Genomic DNA, 21,517 nt, shown 5'->3' with positions numbered 1-21,517 from the left:
TCTGAAGAACAGAATGAAAGACTTGAGAATTAACTCAAGAAGAGAAACAATAAAGCAGCATGGAAATGGAGCAGGAAGGTATAAACAGGAAAGTTACAAATGGAATGAAAGGCTAAAGTGGCTTTTTTTGTTGTGAAAGAACAAACACACCTCATTAGGACAAAGAGTCAGTAACATATTCCCATGTACCAACTTCCCGTGGAACGATCCCCGGTTATTTTAGTGGATTACAGCTGTATGACCAGAAGAAATCATTTCCACATACTGGTGGGGAACTTCAAAAGCAGCTAACAAGGCTGAAATCAATCTCTCTTCTCTTAAAAGTTTTACATAGCAAAGCCCTGTAACAACTGCCCCGAGTATTCTCTTAACAATCGCGAGGAGTTCAGAGCAAGCTGCTCAAGGCTATGATTCATTCGTGGCTCTCTGCCAGAAAAATAAATACATTCAAGACCAGTGGCCCCAAGGGGAAAGGTAGGCCACTCTTTAAAAAGCACAAGATAAATGATTTACAGAGCAGAATCCAGTTTTCAGCCTATATGGAGGAGGAAGAAGGACTTTTTTACGTCTCCCAAAGATTTAGTGCACAGACTTGGATACTGGCAGTGCATCAACAGATGGAGGGAACCAGGAACTATCGAGCTGGGATTTGCAAAACTCACTCCAAAGAGCAAGAAATGATCCCTTATACTGCTGTACACAGAGTTCATAAAGCCAAATCAAGACTTGCAGTGGGTATCCAGCAACACAAGACAAACACAGCTGGCTCAGGTTACAGGGAAGTGCAGTAAAGTCACACCTGTGCAGGGATCCTCTGGCAGAGGGACAGTGACAAACAGCTCAGAGGTGGGCAGGGCCTGACGCCACACGGCCCCTGCTGCACATAAAAATGGTTAATTAGCTGCTAAACAACAAGCAGTACCTTACTTTTTTTTTTTTTCCCCACAAGAACATTATTTCTGGGATAAATGCTCAGCCAGGGAGGTGCAGGATGGAGACTGGTGTTTCACTGGCTCATTCTCACACCAGACTGATTTGTCACTGCCCTCTAATGTTCTTTCATCCAGAAGGTCAGGGCTCCATCCTGAATCTTTTCATTTGTCCAAGAGCTTTGGATCTCTCAGGGTCTGCTTCTACCACTGGGATCAGTATTTTCTGTTCCTAACCTTCCCACTGAGCACACTTGAGCAAGTCAACACCTGGCTGTAGATTGCTTTTTATAAAGCTTATGCTGAAAAATGAAAAGTGCTTTGGCTACTCCAAGTCCTCACGACACAGGTTAATATACTCTACCCACCTTACAACTACATATTAAAGACTTCTAGATTATCTAGAAAGGAACCTCTTCATGCTAACAAAAAAATCCAGCCAAATCCCAAGGTTGAGTTTATTTAAGTGGCTTCAATTCCCTAGTTCCATTTTTTATAATATAAACTTTTCAAATTGGGGACTTCAGCCTCTTACTAATAGGGACAGAGAATGCCAGGGCCATACAAACATTCTTTGTCCCCATAAAAAGTTTAGGCAGCCTTGTGCCATCAGCAAAGGGGCATTTGAGGGGATTTGTTTTACACTTTCTATCACCAATAGATAATGCAAAGTGTTAGGAATCTGCCTCTGACGTTAGAAAGCTTCACTGTGATTTATTTCCTATTTCACAGTAATTATTTCCTGAATCTGGATTAAAATTTCACATTCAAATATTTAAAAAGAATCAATATTTAAAGTTTCCCTGTGATTAGAGCGAGCCTGCATGAGTCATATTACATACAACAATGGGTTTTCTATTTTCTTTCTTAAATTTATGCTCTGAACTTCTCTCTGGAAACAATTATTGGACAACTTCATTGAAATAATTTCTTTTTTAAAGTGAGATCACTAAATCAAATGTAGCATCAGGGCCAGAGATGGCCCTGATGATCACATAATACACAAGAATAAAAGCAAACATGCTAATCAGGAAAGATAAATTTTATTTCCATTTTTACCATTAAATTATTTTTATCATTGACATTCCCACAAGTAAAATGAAATCTTTGCTGTATTTATTTCTATTACAAAAAATTTCCCAAATTAGCAAACCCACCTGAGTCAGTGTGAAAAATATTCTATTTACAAAAGATCCTGCCAATTTATTGCACCAGACATGGATACTGCCAGTAATGCCCATTCTTTCATGGCAGGATTAATGTAACAAGTCATGTAAAACCCCAGTTTTCTTTCCTTTAGCTAATTTAAAGGGAGTACAAGCTCCATCTTTGTGGGCAGTATTTTCAGGGGAAAAAAGATTATCAAAGAATTTAAAAATATATGCTTTTGTTCATAATACTCCCAATTTTCCAGTGTTTGGATAGAATCTTCTGCCAAACAACACCTATTTCATATGTCTGCCCAAGCAGAATTCTGATTTTCCTTCCACCTCTGGCCCTTGTGACAATGTCTGTGAGTTGGGCACTTTTCATCTCAGCCTCATAAGAGGAACACACAGTTCTATTGTTACTAAATATCCTTATTTATTAACATTATTAAATATCCTTCTTAAAGGATCTGACAGCGGCCAAGCCGCTCATTTCCCTCTCCCACACTGTGGCAGCTTTTTGGATTCAGGATGTCACACACCTGAGAAATAATTTCCCATTCACAAGGTCTGCCCTGCAGCAGCACCCAGGGAGCATCCTCAGGAATTCTAAGGATGAACCTGGCAGTGCAGGAATGGCAGAGGACAGTTCCACACCTACTTCAAACTCCATGGATTCCCCAGTTCTGTAAATCCCTGAAAGGACTAAATTTGGGACATTAATTATTTTGAAAGAGACCCTGAGGGTATTTTGGGAAGTAAAGCTAACAACACATAGAAAATGAGTGACTTTGGGTTTTAATCCATCTGTACAATCAATGTTTCTTACTTAGAGTTCTTCAAAATTCAAGCTCTAATATACAGGAAAATTCATTTCAGTATTTACAGAGTATAATTCCTTTGCCCTATTGCCAACAAACCTCCCATTAAATGGAAAATTGGGCATTTAAATCATCAGAACAGACTTCTTAAATACACTGTAATCTTCTCAAGTATGCAAAGTCACATCTGCAAAACATTTAGAGAAAAAGTACCATTTATTTACCCATACACAGTATGTAAAGACTCAAGATGTCTTCTTTAACCCTCCTTTTGTCATCTTATATAATTTCTTCATACTGTAAGTTATGGATTTCTTTGCCCCTAAAAAGCAAAAAAAAAAGAGGAAAAATATCAACATTTAGGAAGGCTGACTCAGAAGGTGCTTAGTACATCAAATGAAGTATTTCCCTGGGGGAATGACAGCCTAATCCAGCAGGCAGACATGCAAATAACCTTCCTGTCACAGTCATAACACAGTAAATAATGACACCAAAAATACTTTTAATGCTATCAAAGCAGAGAAAATAGAACAGAATTCTGGTAAATACCATGCCATTGCACTTGGCATACAGCAAAGGCAGAGATCTCAATTTTCAGAGATACAGCAGCAGTCGTTGCCTCCATGCATTGAGGAGTTTTAGATATGATGGGATTGAGGATGACCCCCACACAATTTGTAAAATGTATCTTCAGAGTTAAACAACTTCCGAAGTTCTACCAGAGATGACAGACCTAGAGTAAAAAACCCACAGCCTTTTGCTGGGTTTAGTCATCGAGTATTTGTAAATTTAAAAACAAAACACTGTTAGTCTTGGCATTTCAGGGAGGTTCTGAGATCCCAGCCAGTGCAGCTACTTGCTTTTCCTTTTTTGTTTAAAAAAATCACCCCAAAACAAGCAAAAAACCCAACACAACACACAGAGTGACTGTTCAGGTTACAAGGCAGTTTAATCACACCCTTACAAATTCACAACTGAAAAGGCAAGTTTTTAATGCTGCACAAAAAGCTCCACTTTTGACACCTGCACAGATTAAAGGTATAGTAGATTATACTTACTACAATCTTTGCTATGTTTATTTAATTGAACACCTGATAATACTGACTAAAAACACACAGAAGGAATTTAGCCAGAAGTCAAACAACATTACAGACCAGAACACAAGGAAAGATCTGCAACAAACAAGCAACCTCAACCCAAGTTTAGCCATGTGCTGCACTGGATTTTTTAATTTTTTGGGGGCATAATAATAGTTGATTTGGAAAGACCTCAAGAAAAAGAAAGAAAAGAGAAGCAAAAGAAAGAAATCATTTAAAGATATAATATTTTAAGTGATAGATGCATTCAAATTTGAGTTGCAAGAAGTCAAATGAGTAGGCAGCAATAAGGAAAAGTGCACACTTTTATTTGTGAAGGAATGTGACAGAGTAAGAAGGCTCTGATAACAAACAGGCTGCAGACAACCATTTCTGCACTTCTCATGTCTCCAACTGCAATTTAAATAAACACAACTTCACCTTTTGTAAGAAACCATCCATACATGTATTTTGAACTCACAAACCCATGTGCATCCCATATGTATGCTCCAGCTTTTCCATATTTAATAGGTTTTTGTAAAAGCAAGCACACTAATGGAGTCATGACAGGCTTTTCTTTGCAGCATCTCAAATAACAAGTAAATAACCATGTAAATCCTCAAGTGCCTGACATATCTGCATGGAGCTTGCACACACAGCAACAATTCCTGTTGCAGCACAAGGCCAAGCTGAGCTCTGGCACAGCACAAATAAAAGAAGCGGTTCCAACCCACAACGTTAAAACTGTGGCTTTGCAAATGCCCAAGCTGCTGGATGCAGCCCCTCTGACAGAGGAATTGCTCTGCCATTCCAATGAATTCCAGGTACTTCTGGAAGTGCAGTCCAGCGTGTGGCAGAGCCACTGCAGCACAGCTGAGCTGGGCTGGCACTGCAGCCTGCAAGGAAAGCGCTGCTCCCAGCCTGCCCGGCCCTGCAGCCTGCAAGGAAAGCGCTGCTCCCAGCCTGCCCGGCCCTGCAGCCTGCAAGGAAAGCGCTGCTCCCAGCCTGCCCGGCCCTGCAGCCTGCAAGGAAAGCGCTGCTCTCAGCCTGCCCGGCCCTGCAGCCTGCAAGGAAAGCGCTGCTCCCAGCCTGCCCGGCGCTGCAGCCTGCAAGGAAAGCGCTGCTCCCAGCCTGCCCGGCGCTGCAGCCTGCAAGGAAAGCGCTGCTCCCAGCCTGCCCGGCCCTGCAGCCTGCAAGGAAAGCGCTGCTCCCAGCCTGCCCGGCGCTGCAGCCTGCAAGGAAAGCGCTGCTCCCAGCCTGCCCGGCCCTGCAGCCTGCAAGGAAAGCGCTGCTCCCAGCCTGCCCGGCCCTGCAGCCTGCAAGGAAAGCGCTGCTCCCAGCCTGCCCGGCCCTGCAGCCTGCAAGGAAAGCGCTGCTCCCAGCCTGCCCGGCGCTGCAGCCTGCAAGGAAAGCGCTGCTCCCAGCCTGCCCGGCCCTGCAGCCTGCAAGGAAAGCGCTGCTCCCAGCCTGCCCGGCCCTGCAGCCTGCAAGGAAAGCGCTGCTCCCAGCCTGCCCGGCGCTGCAGCCTGCAAGGAAAGCGCTGCTCCCAGCCTGCCCGGCCCTGCAGCCTGCAAGGAAAGCGCTGCTCCCAGCCTGCCCGGCCCTGCAGCCTGCAAGGAAAGCGCTGCTCCCAGCCTGCCCGGCCCTGCAGCCTGCAAGGAAAGCGCTGCTCTCAGCCTGCCCGGCCCTGCAGCCTGCAAGGAAAGCGCTGCTCTCAGCCTGCCCGGCCCTGCAGCCTGCAAGGAAAGCGCTGCTCCCAGCCTGCCCGGCCCTGCAGCCTGCAAGGAAAGCGCTGCTCCCAGCCTGCCCGGCGCTGCAGCCTGCAAGGAAAGCGCTGCTCCCAGCCTGCCCGGCCCTGCAGCCTGCAAGGAAAGCGCTGCTCCCAGCCTGCCCGGCCCTGCAGCCTGCAAGGAAAGCGCTGCTCCCAGCCTGCCCGGCCCTGCAGCCTGCAAGGAAAGCGCTGCTCCCAGCCTGCCCGGCGCTGCAGCCTGCAAGGAAAGCGCTGCTCCCAGCCTGCCCGGCCCTGCAGCCTGCAAGGAAAGCGCTGCTCCCAGCCTGCCCGGCCCTGCAGCCTGCAAGGAAAGCGCTGCTCCCAGCCTGCCCGGCGCTGCAGCCTGCAAGGAAAGCGCTGCTCCCAGCCTGCCCGGCCCTGCAGCCTGCAAGGAAAGCGCTGCTCCCAGCCTGCCCGGCGCTGCAGCCTGCAAGGAAAGCGCTGCTCCCAGCCTGCCCGGCCCTGCAGCCTGCAAGGAAAGCGCTGCTCCCAGCCTGCCCGGCGCTGCAGCCTGCAAGGAAAGCGCTGCTCCCAGCCTGCCCGGCCCTGCAGCCTGCAAGGAAAGCGCTGCTCCCAGCCTGCCCGGCCCTGCAGCCTGCAAGGAAAGCGCTGCTCCCAGCCTGCCCGGCCCTGCAGCCTGCAAGGAAAGCGCTCTCCTCCTGCCCCTCCACTCCCTGAACTCCGCGCACCGCACGGAACGAGCTGCTCGCACCGCTGCCCCAGCCCAGGCACAGCGAGGGTTTGTCCACCCCGCTGCTTCCCTAAAGCAGCCCTGGGGCTGATGAATCACAGCTGCAGTAAAAGTTAATGGTTGTAATTACGGCTCGCTCTCAGAATCCGAAGCAGTTGGACCACATGAAAATGTCTTTCTACTTCAGCTCTGAATCTGGGACTTGGTGGTTCCACCTCCCCTTTGGATTTTTCCACTGTAGGACACAGAACAAAGCCCTGATGCACATGGGACCAAGCCCACAGCATTTCAGTGTAAACACGACTTGTGCCTGGTTTCACTTAATCCACGTTGAGTTTTCTGCAACTATCAGTGCTGGAAGACAGCATTTTGGCTGTCAGTCCCCCAAACTTTCCTGGTGGGTTTGCCCAGCTGCAGTGCCCTGTATTTCCTTTTGAAAAGGAACACTGATGCAGGTACTGCTGAAGAGCTGCCATGTGGAGCAAACAGTTTATATATTTGTAGTGCACATGCAAACCTTGTACAGATATTTACAGTGAAGCCAGTGGCCTGCAGTATCTGCTCAGGCAGCTGCTGAGGAGAGTAGTTATCACAAAACCAGAGTATTTTATATGTAAACCTGTTCCTTAAAAAGAAAAAATCCTTGAATCATTAAAAACAAACACTGTTCAGAACATTCGTGCTAACTTAAAAGCATCTTGAACAAATGCTTCAACTGATGATTCAATCTATAAGGTTGTATTTATAGAAAAAATTTCAAGGCTTGCAACATTCCTTGAGTAAAATATAGAGAAGAAAGAAGCTAAAGAAGTACCAACATCTCCTTCAGAGGAGCTAAATATAAGAGCTGCAGAGCAAGTTCCCAAAGCCCAGGCAGACTCTGGCTATGTGGGAAAACAAATCAAAGCCTGGTGCCATCTCTAATGGGAAACAGAGAGGCAACCTCACCACAGACTCGAAGAAATACACAGGCGCATTTTCAAAAACTAAATAGGGCATTTAACAACAAACAAAAACAGAGCTGGAGCTTGACTTGAAAACCACATTGGCAGAGAAAGATGAAAAAAGTTCTCTTAACTGGGTTGAAATTTCTTCTTGTGCTCGTGCTTCTTGGCAGTAATGTTAATACCCAGCATGGCATCTCAGCACAGCTATTGCTGATTTAACATTGAATTTGGAAATGCTGTACCTTGCACTGCCATGCTGTGGACCAGAGCAGGCATCTCACCTTTGCTGGTGTTGTTAAGATAAAATAATCAGCTAAGGAAAACAGAGTGTGTGCCCTATAACACTTCAAAAAGAGGGATGGCCAGCTAATGAAAACTCTCTTTTGCAAGCAAAGTATTTGTACAGTTACTAGGAACAGCAATAAAAAGTCAGAGCTTACTTCATGGAGCCACAGATTTCATGGATCTCTTCCATATTTCTTTTATTTAAGCTACTGTTCTTGACATAAGCACTGTAGAAGGTCAGAATCTTATACTTTTCCTAAGGTCTCTGCTAGAAAGTGTGAGAACAGGTCTTAGGGGAACAGAATAGTAGACAAGATTTGGATAAAGAATAAAGAAAGAAATGCAGCATCCTTAGGGACTGAATTTCAAGCTCCACATTTTCCTGTAAAACACATTCCTTGCCTGAGTCAAGCAAATACTTCCATGTAGGAGCCACATTCCTGTTTTCTCTGTGTAAATTCTGTATCCTATGAACATGGAGAGCCCCAGGAGCTGGCACAACCAGAGCAGCAGCAGGAATGCTGCCCTAGGGATGCATTTTAAATTAAGAAACCATGACTGGGAGAAAATCCAGAAGATACTGACAGATTTAACAAACTCAATGGTGTTTGGATATCTAAAAAAAAAAAAAAAATTAAAAAGAGCAAAAGGTTTTTGCTAACTAACTCCTAAAGCCATGGACACCCATCCCTCCTCAATTCCAGGGCAGATCACACAAACATCACACCTCAAAAATACTGAGGTGACATCCCTGATCAGTTAAATTTCACTCCTGAATTCTGTCACTAATGATTTTGGCCAGATTCTGGCAGAAGAGTGTAAATACATTTAAAAAAAACCCAAACCTGAAAAAAACCTAAATTATGCAAAAAGTAAGAAAAATCCACTCCCCCAAGCCTCCTTGCTCAAATTTGGCTTGTGCTGGAGGCAAAGGACCAAAATTGCTTTGCTCTACCTGAATTAAATCATAAAAATACATTTCCACCACTTAAACCACTAATAGAAAATAGTTTTCAAATACAACTCTCCATAACTGACTGATTAGAAGGAAACCATAGTTTGTTTTAAAGCTAAAAAAACCCCACTACATATAAAGCAAAAAGCAGTTAAGACAAAGGGAAATAGAGACATTTCACAAATAACTGGTTTCAGGTGCACAAACCATGATAAAAATTACAAGTGCTATTCAAAGATGCATTAGGACCCCCCAAAGTCCCAGGGCCAAGAGAGGCTGTCAGTGATTTACTGCATGACACACAAGAGGAGCTGACGAGCCCCAGAGGTGATTTTCTGTCCATCAGAAGAGGTAGGGAGGGAGCATAAATAATCCACACAGCTTAACTATTTCTGCTCCTACTCCTGCACTTACACAGAGAGCTCTGCCCACAGGGCACTCAGGATAACTTGAATTCAACAGGAATAACAGCCTTTAAACCCAGTAATGGCATCATTTGAATATCATTGCTTTAGTGGAAGAATTGGGAATAGGTATGAATAAGTTCAGAAATTTATTTGAGCAACTTTAAGCCTTTTGAATACAAAAAGTGAAGTTCTAGTGTCCATCAGCCAAATCTGGCCTGCAGAGAAAATAAAATTGAACCCAGAAGCTGTTTTTTCTTACTTTTGGGTTGTTGAAGGGTTTGTTTGTTTATTTAAGAGTCACACAGACTGCAGTTCCTTTCAGCATTTTATAATTTTACAATAGTTACAATAAAGCCTCTGCTTTAAATGTTGCTTTTATTTTCCAGGGACTTTTAATTAAACACACAAAAAGTTTATTCTTTAAACTCCTGTAATGAGACAGTCTGGGGGCCCTGTCATTTTTCCTTTGTGAAATCAGAAGGCCCATGTTGACAGAAATCACACACATTCTTACCAGCTGTCAGGATGGTTTTAGCACTCTGCACTATACTGGAGGATCTCACAATTCCTGAAATGCCTGCAGAGGGAAAAGCACACAGATGTTACCCATCTCAGCACTGGTGTGGGGATTTTTTTTACCCTCCACCATGCACAAATTAAATATTGTTCCAGTTATACACTCAAGCTAGCCTGAAAGTAAAACATACACCTAACACAGAGAAGATTTGGGTTTGCTCTGCTTTTTCATACTAATTAAAAGTATTCTCTAAACTATTTTAAATTATTTTATGTATAACATACAGAAAAAAAAACCCAGATCAATACTGAAACAGACAACAAGCAGTAGGAATTGACTGAATCCATTTATTTAGTGTTCCCATTAGTTCTCTACTAAGAGGATTAATCACAAAGGATTCACAGATGTTTCATCTAAGTGCTGGTAAATTAGCATTCTAGAGCAGAACAAATTATACTCCCTGTTTACTTCAACATGAAATTGGGATTTGGCACTTCTCTGATCAAGCAGACCTACCTCTGTTGTGCAGTGCTTGCCTGGCTTTCCTAAATTACAGCTTTTGGACATAAGGCTTGTTTACCACTTTGCACTGTGGCACATTCAGTTCTCATTGTCCAGTGGTTCTTAGGTATTAAAAGAATAGTACATAAAACCTTAATTTTTTTTTTCAAAACGATTAAGTTGTATTTGTTCTACCATATATAAAAGCATACTGATATGTACAAAACTACTCCCATCACTAAAAAAATGAAATAAATGTAGAGATGCAGCAGTCCCGGAGCTAGTCTTCCAAACGGACACATTCCGCACTGGCCCATAGAATATAATTTCAAATATTTTTAAATCCTTCCTTCAAAGCTACTTCCATAATGAAGAACAAAGCTTAGCATAGTCCATGTATAAGTAAGGATACAATATTCCACTGGAAAACCATTTGAGGGGTAGGAATAGGGAAGAGAAAGGAACAAATCATGACTATGTAGCAAAATATCTTGGGACAATGCAATTCAACTTGAGTAATCAGCTTTGTCTTGTAGGATTCCCAAATGGCTTGGCCTGGCCTTTACCCAGCTTGATGAATTAGTAAAATGCTTTGGCCACAAAAGTAAGAGCATCTTGATTTGTTCTCCTAAGAGTTTAAACTGCTGGGCCTGAGAAGACCTGTCCAGGGCTTGACACTGAACTGCTGCTCCCTGTGCAGCCACAGCTGTGCCTGCCAGAGCTACAGAAACACAAGCACCAGCATAATGAGCTCGGGGGGGTGACTCAGAGCTCTGTGTGCAGCTCAAACACTGCATCCCCTGCTCCCAGATCCAGCTTTTATCCTGGTTTTTATCCCATAATTGCTGCAGCCCAGCACAGAAGGTGTCATGAAAGAAGCTGGACACCTCCATGTCCAGGTGCAGTTCATCCCACGCTGTCTGTGGAGAACTGCAACACCCAGGAGCTTTGTTTGCCCCAAAGAAATCAGCCTGAGAGCTCCCTCAGCAGCTGTGTCCAGTGGCTCCCAGGCATCTAGGGAATTTTTGTTGTGCTCAGGGAGCTTGCAAAATTTGCTACCTGGAACAGAAAATGTGTCAAGTTCTTAAAATACATAAAGGACTTCAAGTACTAAGCTTTTTCATTTCTCTGCAGTGTACCAGAACATCGGTGTCTGCAGCATCAGCTTTAACTTGCTCATATGACATAATCTTGCCTCAGAGCAGTTGTGCTGATGAGAAGCACCTCAGCCTTTTCCCTCCAAGCTGGAGCTCTCTGCCAGGGCTCACATGTCTGGGCTAACCACAATGACTGGGAAGGGTAATGTCAGCAAGTCAGAAAATGACCTCAGCCTTGCAGTGTATGACTGGGAGGATATAAAGCTTAATATTTTGATGAAGTTTTGCCTGAAGATGGAAGCATCAGAGTTAGGTGATCTAAGCAGGCCACACTATTCCCTAAGTGCTGCCTCTTTCAGGACCCAAACCACAACACATCTTCCTATATCACTAGGAATGCTATTGATAGTATTTCAGATAAGCTGTTTGCAATCAAATCCAAACCCAGGCTTTTAGGAATGTATTTCACGATTAATCTCCTGGATCTTTTCACCCTTCTCTTTAAATCATCCTGAAATAGAAGATCATACACAATAGATTTGTATATCTATCGTTTCTTAAAGGAGATTACAGACATTGGTCCAGACCTACCTTGATTCACCACAAATCCACAGTCAGGGTCATGGGCCACTTGCAGTAAAATTTCTTCCACATCTCTGTTCTTTCCAGGAGGGTTTACCAGAGCAGTTATCTTTTGTTGCAGAGTCTTTGGCAAAGCCATAAGCTGTGTAAATTGACCTTCTGGACTTTTATCAATCTGAATGTTATAAAAATAAGACATTAAAAACATTCAGTTCTTTTTTTTTTTTTTTTTTTTTTTTTAAAGAAGTCAGAAAATTGACCTGTGATAAATGTCTCACGGAACCTGATCCATTTCACTAGAAAAGGTCATTGACAATGCTAATAAAAACTTCCCAAGCACGGGGAAATGCAGTATCTCAGGTCTCAACCTGAAGAATGACTCAATGCAAGGGTTTTTATTCAAGGGAAGACACACATGATCCTGCTGTGTCTGCAAGTAAGTTTTCATTGAAACTGTATCATTTCTGTTGTATCCAATTTCCTTTGGAAACATAAGTACACTACAATAAAACAAAAGTTCCCCAAAGACCACTTAGCTGAGTTTCTTCTGCCTGAGTATAATCAAACTGCAGACACACACACATTTCAAGTTCAGCTTGAAAACCATTTTCTCTGCTTTAAACTCCAAACCACATCTGGTTTGTATAATTTGAAGAAAACATTCATCCCACATTTTCCAATCTAAATCAGAAATTCAACGACCCTTTTTTGAATACAATGATACCAACATGCAGGCCTGTACAGATTTCTCCAAAATGTAATGCAGGATGGGGCAGAGCTCTCCAAAAGCGGAGGAAAATCTGAAGAGCTCCTTTCCTCCCACACAAGGTTTTAGACACTTCATGGAGACATCAGACAGAAGTCTGGTTGCCCTCTCCACTCCCTTTTGTCAGTGTGGAGAAAATGATCTCCAGATGAGTCAGCCACAACTCCAGAGGCAGCCGGCAGTGAGCAGCTCTGAGCACTGTGTGGGAGGAATCCGTGCCTGAACCAAAACTCAGAGCTGGGGGCTGCCTTGCCTTGGTTCTGAGGAACCTTTGAAGGAAGAAATTTTCTCTGTAGCTCTGCATGTCCTGGAGCAAGGGGTTCTATTCTGTGCTAACTGCACCCCCAACAGTAGTCAGCCACCTTTGGACTCCACTGGGGAATTACTGCCAATACCCAGAGGAAGGTGTGAGCAATAAAGTATTAAATGCTTTGCTTCAAATCAACAGCAAAATGAGGGCATTTAATCAACAGTCTTGATGACTATTGTGGGACTGTGGAGAGATTTATTATCCAACAATAAATTTGCAGTATGCTACCAGGATTTGTTTAAAGGTAAAACAACAGGGAGTTTTTTCTTGAAGGAAGTATTACTAATTGTTTCCCAAATTCATTTAAATACTGCTTCCACCAAACTGTTCACAAGCAATAAGAAAACATGGAGACAGCTGCAGTACAATACAGATTTGCCTATGTTTTATTCCAAAGCATTGCAGTAAAACTGTTTACTGTGCTCAAGCCTGCAGTTAAGCCAATTTCTAACAAATACACATCCTAAAAGGTGGCATTTGGGAGAGAATTACCCAGGCTTGAGGATAAAGAGGTGCCCATGCCCATGAGACAACTGGTGCTATTTGTGACTTCACCATGAAATTTATATCACACACGAATGTTCACACAGGGACATGCAGATTATAAGAGGAAAAATTGCTGCTGACTGTGGCATCTCTCCCCTAAGTGCACTGTTATACCAGAAAGGTGGAATTTGAGATACTGGTCATTCTGGATTTCCCAAAATCTAAGGAAAAAATGGTTTTGTATGGGTATTAATGCCAGAATGTCACTTGGGCTTAGTCAGTTGATCGTCATAGCTAGCACTTAATGAGGTTTTTCATGAGTTTTTGATTGCAGAAAGTTGCACCTCTGAGTTACAGCCTGATCTCTCTAACACAAACCATCTGTTTATTCCTCACTTCCTAGCCTGTTATTTCCATATGGAAATCATTAGAACACACGTTTTACAATGATCTGTGCTGGTTGCCTTGCTGGGGTCTAGTTCTGTGCCCATACTCAGAAAATGAGCAGTAGTTCCTCCATATGAAGAAACTGGTTTGTAAGGCAAGTCTTCTGGTGGCAGAATGAACTAAACAACAGAAACATAACAAACAGCAAGTACAGAGCCTACAACTGCTCTCCTTTGTGTGTGGCATAATTCCTGCCTTCTGTCAGTGTGATAAAGCACTTCCACTTGCTTGGTTTAAAGCTGTTTAGAAGGAGAACACTTGCCTCTAGCCTTCCCAGATGGTGCTTGTACACCACTTGAGGGCAGTCCTGGAGTATGTTACTGTACAGCTTCTGGAAATGGGCAACGTTGGGTTTCACTATGTTCTGCACTTTGGATTTGTCTTCTCCTATTATCATTCTGAAATCACCTAGTCAGGAAAAGAGAGGGTGAAGCCATCAGGAAAAACCCAAAAACAGAAAGAAGGAGAATATAACAGATACCAACATAGTACAGAGCTGTCATCGAAAACTCTGTTCTCCAATACTATATATGCCTATACAATCCACAATAAGGTTCACCTCATAGTGAAAAGAACTATTCAAATACCTTCAAGCACAGAAAAAATGTCCTTGAAGGCACATATTGTTACATGGCCCCTGATAAAATGTCATCGGCCCATGTGTCCACATTTTCACTTGGGCAACAATATAATTCCAGCTGTCAAGTGGCAGTAACAGTTACATTCTTTGCAACCACACCTCAGACTCAACAGATTACTAAACAAATTGCCCAGTCCTCACACTTAGTATCCACAAGCAAATAAACTGAAATTTTCCAATTTGCGAGGAAATAATTTGCATTGTTTCTGCACTCCAAGGGCAGTACCTGGAGTTCAGCTAACGGCACTCATGGTAAGATCACTGGATCACCCTTTCCTCTGAGCCATGTATTGTGTTAGACGTTTCAAAAAGAAATTCCTTTCAACACCACTGTTACATTACTGGCCTTTGCACTTTCTTTTCTGATACATGACTGAAAAGTTTCAAAGAGAATAAGTGAAAAGACAGTCAGTCTGTATGAAAGCATTCCACTACCTCTGTTAGGTACTAGCCTGGCTGTTTCCTGGGTTTCCAGCCAGGAGTTAGATGCTCAGTGTAGCTTGCATCAACAACCAAAATTCTGAATCAATTCCTTTTCCCACTTCCCACATTCAGGAGATAAATGTTGTTGAAAGGTGGCAACTTGCTAGCCTTCCTTAGTTTATTTCAGTTTATGCCAAGCCACAAAACAAACACTTCGTATATAAATGGTACTGACTCAGTGCTCTCAAAAAATGCAGAAAAAAATAAAGGATAAACATTTTCTAAATTAAAGCTTGAACAACTCTTTTCAGCAGTCTCCAAGGAGACTGATTAGAGTAACACATAAAATCAATTTTGTCTACTAGTACAGCCTCTGAAAGACTTAACGAAACGGCAGCAAAATAAATATCCACAAGCAGCCTTTTTCTTGTGCATTCCCAACTGGGAGCTGTATTGTTTTAGCTTTGTTCACACAGCACAGCCAGTCTCAGCACTTTACTGGTTTTTGTTTAATTGCACTGTTTCAAAGAGTATATAAAAAGTATCTTGGTCACTGGTGCCCACCAAGAATCCAATGCCAGTGCTGGGCAGGCTTCAGGTGGGCAGATAAGCAACAAACATCCCTGGCTGGCAATCCCACTGTCAGCACCCTCTTCCTGATGCTCTAAAACGGGCAACAATTCAGAAAAGAACTGCTCTGGAAAAGTGAGTTGCAATCTGAACTGTGCTCTGAAGTGTTACATAAAACAGCAATGCTCCTCAGAATGGCCAAGCTGGCTTAGACCCCCCTGTGCTTTCTTTAAAAGCCAAACTTGCATTTCTGTATGAGCAAAGGAAGTGCTGTGTAAAGCACAACTCCAACCAAACTTGTTCACAGTAATTACAGTAAGGATGTCAGCATTTAAAAAGCAGTGCTGAGTTAAATTGTAACAATTACTTCTTATATCAAAGAGCCATTTGCAGTAGTTCCTTCAATATTTTTCTACCAATTTCCTAATTAATGACTAAAAAAAAAGAAACTCAACAAATACCAACCAGGAGTGTTAAATGTACATCAAAGAATCATAATCTGGATCTATAAGTTAACTAAATAAGAACCTTAAACACAGCACACTCAAAAGGAGATGACAAGGTATGAGTCAGACTATCAGATGACTCAACATTGCACTGAGTGGAAAGAAAAAATTTTTTCCCAAGGTTTTGAAACATTACACCAAAATACAATCCATGCAAACAGAAGAGAACCCACATTATTTCATCATATCCAATCACTCACACTTAGCTGTTCATAAATCAAGCAGGTATAAGCAGTGTTGCTGATGTACCTACCCCTGTTTCCTGTGAATAAGCCCAATTAGTGTTCTGGAGCTGTTATGTAAGCCACCATTCAGACAGAATTTTTGATGCACACAGCAGTGCAGGCCCAAAGCAAGAAGGCAGATAATTTATCACACATGAAATTCCAGCTGTGGTACAGCAGCTCCAACTACAGCTCTTCTCCTCAGCCACTTCAGACCCCACAGACTCACCAGAGTAGGAGAGTCCTGCAATCTGCATGTAAAGGTCCTCTTCAGAGAAGCTCTCTGGCAACATGAGAAAGGCTGCTGTGACTGCACTCTTCAGGTTGCTGACAAGAGCAGCTTGCAGCTTGCTGTTCTCATTCTGGGCCAGGATTTTCACCTGGAAAAGCAGAGCCATTGGAAGCAAAACTTCAGGAAAGCGCTACTGAAGATGGAGCTAGAAATGTTATTTATTTTTCATGCTGGATTGATTAAGAAATTAATTTAAGATTAGATCTTATTAGTGTGGTACAGTAAGTACTAGAGTATCCCCTTCTATTTACACCATGTGAGAGAGAGGAACATGTTTTTAAGAATTAACAGTCTGCTGGAAAAGGCTGTTTTTACACACAAGTTTGGAACTGCTATATGCAACAGACATTAGCTAATCTCTGACAAGCTAGTCACCTTTTCATATTCATCAATTTAAGGTTAATCAGAACAGGAAATATGAATGCATCAACAGAAATACTTCATATGGGATTGTGCAATAACAAAAAAGACTATTGTCACACTGAAAGAGAACCGAATGCCAGACAGAGATAAGTTTTCTTATTCATCTTCATTCTTTTTATTTTTTTTTAATAGAGGACTCCCCTATCAAATGCTTCAAGTAGTTTCTCAGAAGTTGTCCTAGAAGAAGCAGGGCTTTATTTCTGTACTTTGCATGAGAAGAATGTGAACTCGAGGGGATCTTCACTTATCCATGAAGAACAGGTCACTTGAGTGCCTCTACCTTCCCCAAGAAGTGTTTATTTTCAGGAAACACTGAAACTGTTCAAGACCAGCTACAGAATCCAATCACCTAGGACATGGAAATATACTGCAATAAAAGGCAGATCTTTGGTAAGAACTGAAGATAGAAACGCACTGTTACAGAACACCAGGCACATGAAGGCAGCCTGGTTTAGGAGATGGATAACTATGCACTTCTGGAAACAACTCCCCTAGGAATCCCTGCTTGGTGTGAGTTTGTCTTTTTCAAGTGTTCTGGTTAAGCAATACTGTCTTGCTTACAAAAGATGTCTTTTCAATGTTTGTCTACTCTACAACACCTTAAAATTCAAACCTCAAACCCACTGGCCATTGTGAACAAAGGTATCCCCCTTGATTTTTCTCAAATCCCATCAACCAATTCACTTAGATGTATGTTCCTAACTTGCTGCTACAGGGAAATCTAAGGGAAGTCAGAACAGAAAAATCTGTGGCGCCCCAAGCAGTCACACAGGTGACTGCAATACCTTAGGATTGGCATAGAAACATCAGCAAGTTATGGACATGTTAAGGACATCACAGTTAGAGCCTTTTACAACACGAGACTCAGCAGAGATACTATTCCTCCTCATGGAAGACCCCAGCCTTGTCTTAGAGAAGCAAAAGGAATAACCTCCTCCTTTTGTAAAAATCCCCCCCAATACAAAGCAGGTTTTTTTCAAATGAAAATAATATGCTAGGCTTCAAAATCTGAATGCCTGAAACACTGATAGCATTTACGAACAAATTTGCAACAGTTCAGAGAGCTGTAAATCTCCCAGGAAGTCAGAGTGCAATAGTTATCACCCTGGTACAACAAGGATGAATGTTGATTCCTGGGGTAAAACTGAAAGAGCAGCAAAGTTAAGGAAGGCTTTTTCACAGTACAGAGAATTTATATTCACTGTACCATGTCACAAATCAAAGCAGCAGCAAATGCAGTCACACTGAAAATAGCTATTCACTATTCACTGTTGATATGACATCCAGAATTCTTGCTCAGTTATCTTCCTCAATGTATTAAGTTTCAGTCTTCACAAAGACAACAGCTGCTCTAACCTGGATCATGCTGTAATATGTCTCTGGAGATAAAGCCAGCAGTCTGAGACAATCTATTCAAACTTTCACTCCAAATTTTTTAGTTAAAAGCATAATTAACTTGTGTTCCAAGACCTGAAGGGATTTCTCCTCTAATTCTCCCCCTCCCCTCCTAACAAATTTTCCCTTAGCACTGCTGCCATCTGCTGAAAGCACATCAAGGCAGGCACAAGGGGGAAAGCAAAGACTATTTTTTATGACCCAAATATGGAGGAGAAAAACCAACGTGCAGAACCCATGGTTCATTCAATTATGAACCCGACAGTAACTGCACAGTAAAGCTGCTTTCACCTTTAAAGATTTCCATTCTTTAACCGTGTTAAATTTTGGCCACCCCTATAATCTGTTATAAAAGGCAAATAACACATTTAACATTGAAGGGACTTGACATTAAAAGAGTCCAGTTATTCAAGATCTACTACAGGCAGAAAACTGTTATTAATATACTCACGTTTAGGGGTTCTTTTTCCACATAACACAGAACATCATTAAGAACCACATTTCACCTCCTTTCTGAGAGATTATCCCTCTAGGGCTACACCCCTAAATCAGGGCAGATTATTTGTGCAATACTGATGCACAGATCCCTAACAGATAAAGTTCAAACTCCAACTGATCATTTTCCAGCCCTGTAATTTCTTGCATTTCCAGAGAGAGAACTGAGCAGTTACCGGCTTTTGTAGGCGCCCAGCGACATAGAGAGTTTTCCAGTGAAACAAATCCTCAATCAGGGCATCAGTGCTAATTACTCCATATTTTATCATCTGGAAAAAAAAAAAAAACAAAACAAAACAAAAAAAAAACACCAAAGCAATATAAAGGCTTTTGAAAAAACCTATACTTGCATTGTTTTCCCTACATGCCATAACTGTCCCTAATTCTAAGGAACACGCACCTCCAATAAAAAACTGGATGCGTAATAGGAAAATATTTATCTGTTTTAATTAACACACAAGGTAAGAGAAAAATTTCCCATTTATAAGCAAACTTTACATGTTGGAATAATTCACATTATGATATTGAAAACACTCAAGAAATAGTTTGTCAGAGACCTAAATTAAAACCTACAGACATTTATGTATCCTGTTTTTGGGAGGTGGGTGTGTATCAGGGAGTTTTTTCTCTTGCTCTTTGATATTAGGAAAAAAAATTGTGATTTTGTAGCTTATTTTATGTAACTGGAAAAGTCATGGTACTTTCCACAGTTTGTTATAAATTTGTATTACCTGAATTTCCAAAGATTATCACCACAGCAAGGCAGCCAGCTCTAGAATTTCTGGACAACAAGGGACCATAGACTGTAATAGGACTGAGTCATTAGAAAATAAGACCAGGGCATAAAGAGCCAAGAACACAATGCCATGGCCAAGACCACTGGTCCTTCCCATGAAATCCCAAATCCCTTTTTACATCAAGCAGATAAAACTTAAATCCTGAAATCTTGTACAGGGACAAGAACACCAAGACTGACAGAGTGTTTCCCTCACTCCTTACCAAACAGAGGTGCAGGACTTGCTGGATGAGAACCACTCACCAAAATTATTAATTACACTCAAGCCTCGCAGGTCAGGGCATTAGACATTAAACCACACAAATGTCAGTTCCAGCTTGCTGTGTTGGAACTTGAATTTTGTATCAAAAAAATGGTAAAAGACCACTTTGCTGTTACTACATGGTCAACTGCTGAAATTAAGCACCACCAGAACTTTACCACCACCAAAACTGGCAGACAGCAAGGGATAAGGAATATAAATCCAGTTCCTGAAGTGCTTTAGCTTTACGTTCCAAACACTGCTCACACTTTCAAGGTGCAAGACCAGCTGCTCTGTTTGCTTTTTAATTAAAATGCTGTTAGTGAAGCAGTTTGAGACATAAATATTGAAGATACCACGAGTTAATCTGCAATTACAATCTGCAATATTTGCTGCCTGAAATCTGCTTTAAGCTAATAATTTTAATACTTCACAGACAGAAATATTTGACTTAACTCACTCAGACTACTTGTACTTACCCTGCCATTGCATGGCACTAAGGTGTTGTAGTAAATTCCCGCTCCATATCTTTGCATGGTAGTTATCTTTTTGGGGCCAAAAAATTTTAGGAAGGAATAATGACTCCTGTTCTTTAACAAGTTTGCCATATGCCAGCTCACAGCATCATCAACAGCAAACACGAAGTCCAGCATATTGTTCTGAGGATAAGGAAAAGAGTGTTGGGGTTTATATGTCAAGAAGAGCCAATGTTATCATAATAATTTAAGATATACACAGTATCAAACTTCCAGCTAATCATTTTTCAGGAGCGAAAAATAAAAATAAAACCCAAAATGGAAATATTAGTGTCAGATCCTGCTTAAAGGTTCTAATGAAGTTGTATGTTTATTGTCAGTCTATCAGACAGTCCAAAATTTTCCTGTCCTGGTCATGACCAAGCTTCAACCCTCCAAAACAGGGGAGCAGGTGTAAGATCTCCACCACCCTAATTCACAGCTCAGTGGAACAGCTTACAGTACTAATGAACAGCACTTTTTGGCCATGAATGGAGGGACGTGGGCAAATAAAGGCACCACCCGAGAGCTGGCAGCAAGGAATTGCATTTCTAGCACATTCTTTTCTAGTGTATTCCTTCGCTTTTGTCAACAAAACAACCCAAAGCATAAAAATAAACATTATATCCAAGCTGTTGGCCCTCAGACGATGAGGAAGCCCCCCAGACTGCCATTTCAGTGCGGCAATATATTTTAAATTCCCCTCATACGCTGCACAGCAGTTGGACAAGCTGCAGTAGCTCTCTTTAAAGGCAGTGGTAAACAACCTGACACACATCGGTACACACTGGGCTGAAAGGGGACCCCGAGCCCCCCACAGTGACAACCCCACTGCCGGGGCCACGCCGGGCAGCCCCTGGGCACGGACCGGACCCCCGCCCCGCCGCTATTCCCTCGGGGATTTGGGATCTTCGCCCCTTGCCGTTCACACGCCGCAGGGCCGGAGGCGGCTCCGGGATCCGGAACGCCGCGGGGCCCGAGCGCTCACCTCGCCGTGCTCGGCCGAGGCCCCCGCCTGCCGGAACACCCCGGAGCCGTAGGCGAAGGCCAGGCTGAGCTCCTGCGGGAACTGCGCCAGGACCCGCCGGAACTTCACGGCCGAGCTGGACAGCACGGGCAGCGCCATAGCCCCGGCCGCGGGCCCGCCCGGCCCGGCCGCTCCCGCCCACCGGCGGCGTGAGGAGAGGCCGCGGCGGGGGAGCGGCGGCGCCGCGCTGCGCCCCCTGCAGCCCGGCGTGGGCATGGCGGGCTCGGCCGCGCC

General features: G+C 42.9%; 1 protein-coding gene across 1 annotated transcript; it reads right to left on the bottom strand.

Moving 5' to 3' along the window:
• Positions 1–1,953: 1,953 nt before the first annotated feature.
• TAMM41 (TAM41 mitochondrial translocator assembly and maintenance homolog) lies at positions 1,954–21,424 on the bottom strand. Its single transcript, XM_069028433.1, has 8 exons — positions 21,245–21,424; positions 20,221–20,400; positions 18,881–18,973; positions 16,329–16,479; positions 13,999–14,144; positions 11,737–11,902; positions 9,545–9,607; positions 1,954–3,220 (listed from the first exon to the last, which is right to left on the bottom strand). Exons 1-8 carry the CDS (start codon positions 21,380–21,382, stop codon positions 3,144–3,146), a joined length of 1,014 nt encoding a protein of 337 aa, XP_068884534.1. The 5' UTR covers positions 21,383–21,424; the 3' UTR covers positions 1,954–3,143.
• Positions 21,425–21,517: the final 93 nt, after the last annotated feature.

The sequence above is a fragment of the Aphelocoma coerulescens genome, chromosome 12 (genome assembly GCF_041296385.1).
Source record: "Aphelocoma coerulescens isolate FSJ_1873_10779 chromosome 12, UR_Acoe_1.0, whole genome shotgun sequence".
NCBI classification, from domain to species: Eukaryota; Metazoa; Chordata; class Aves; order Passeriformes; family Corvidae; genus Aphelocoma; species Aphelocoma coerulescens.
Note: the sequence above shows the minus strand (reverse complement) of the source record. Positions and strands in the feature narration are given on the sequence as shown.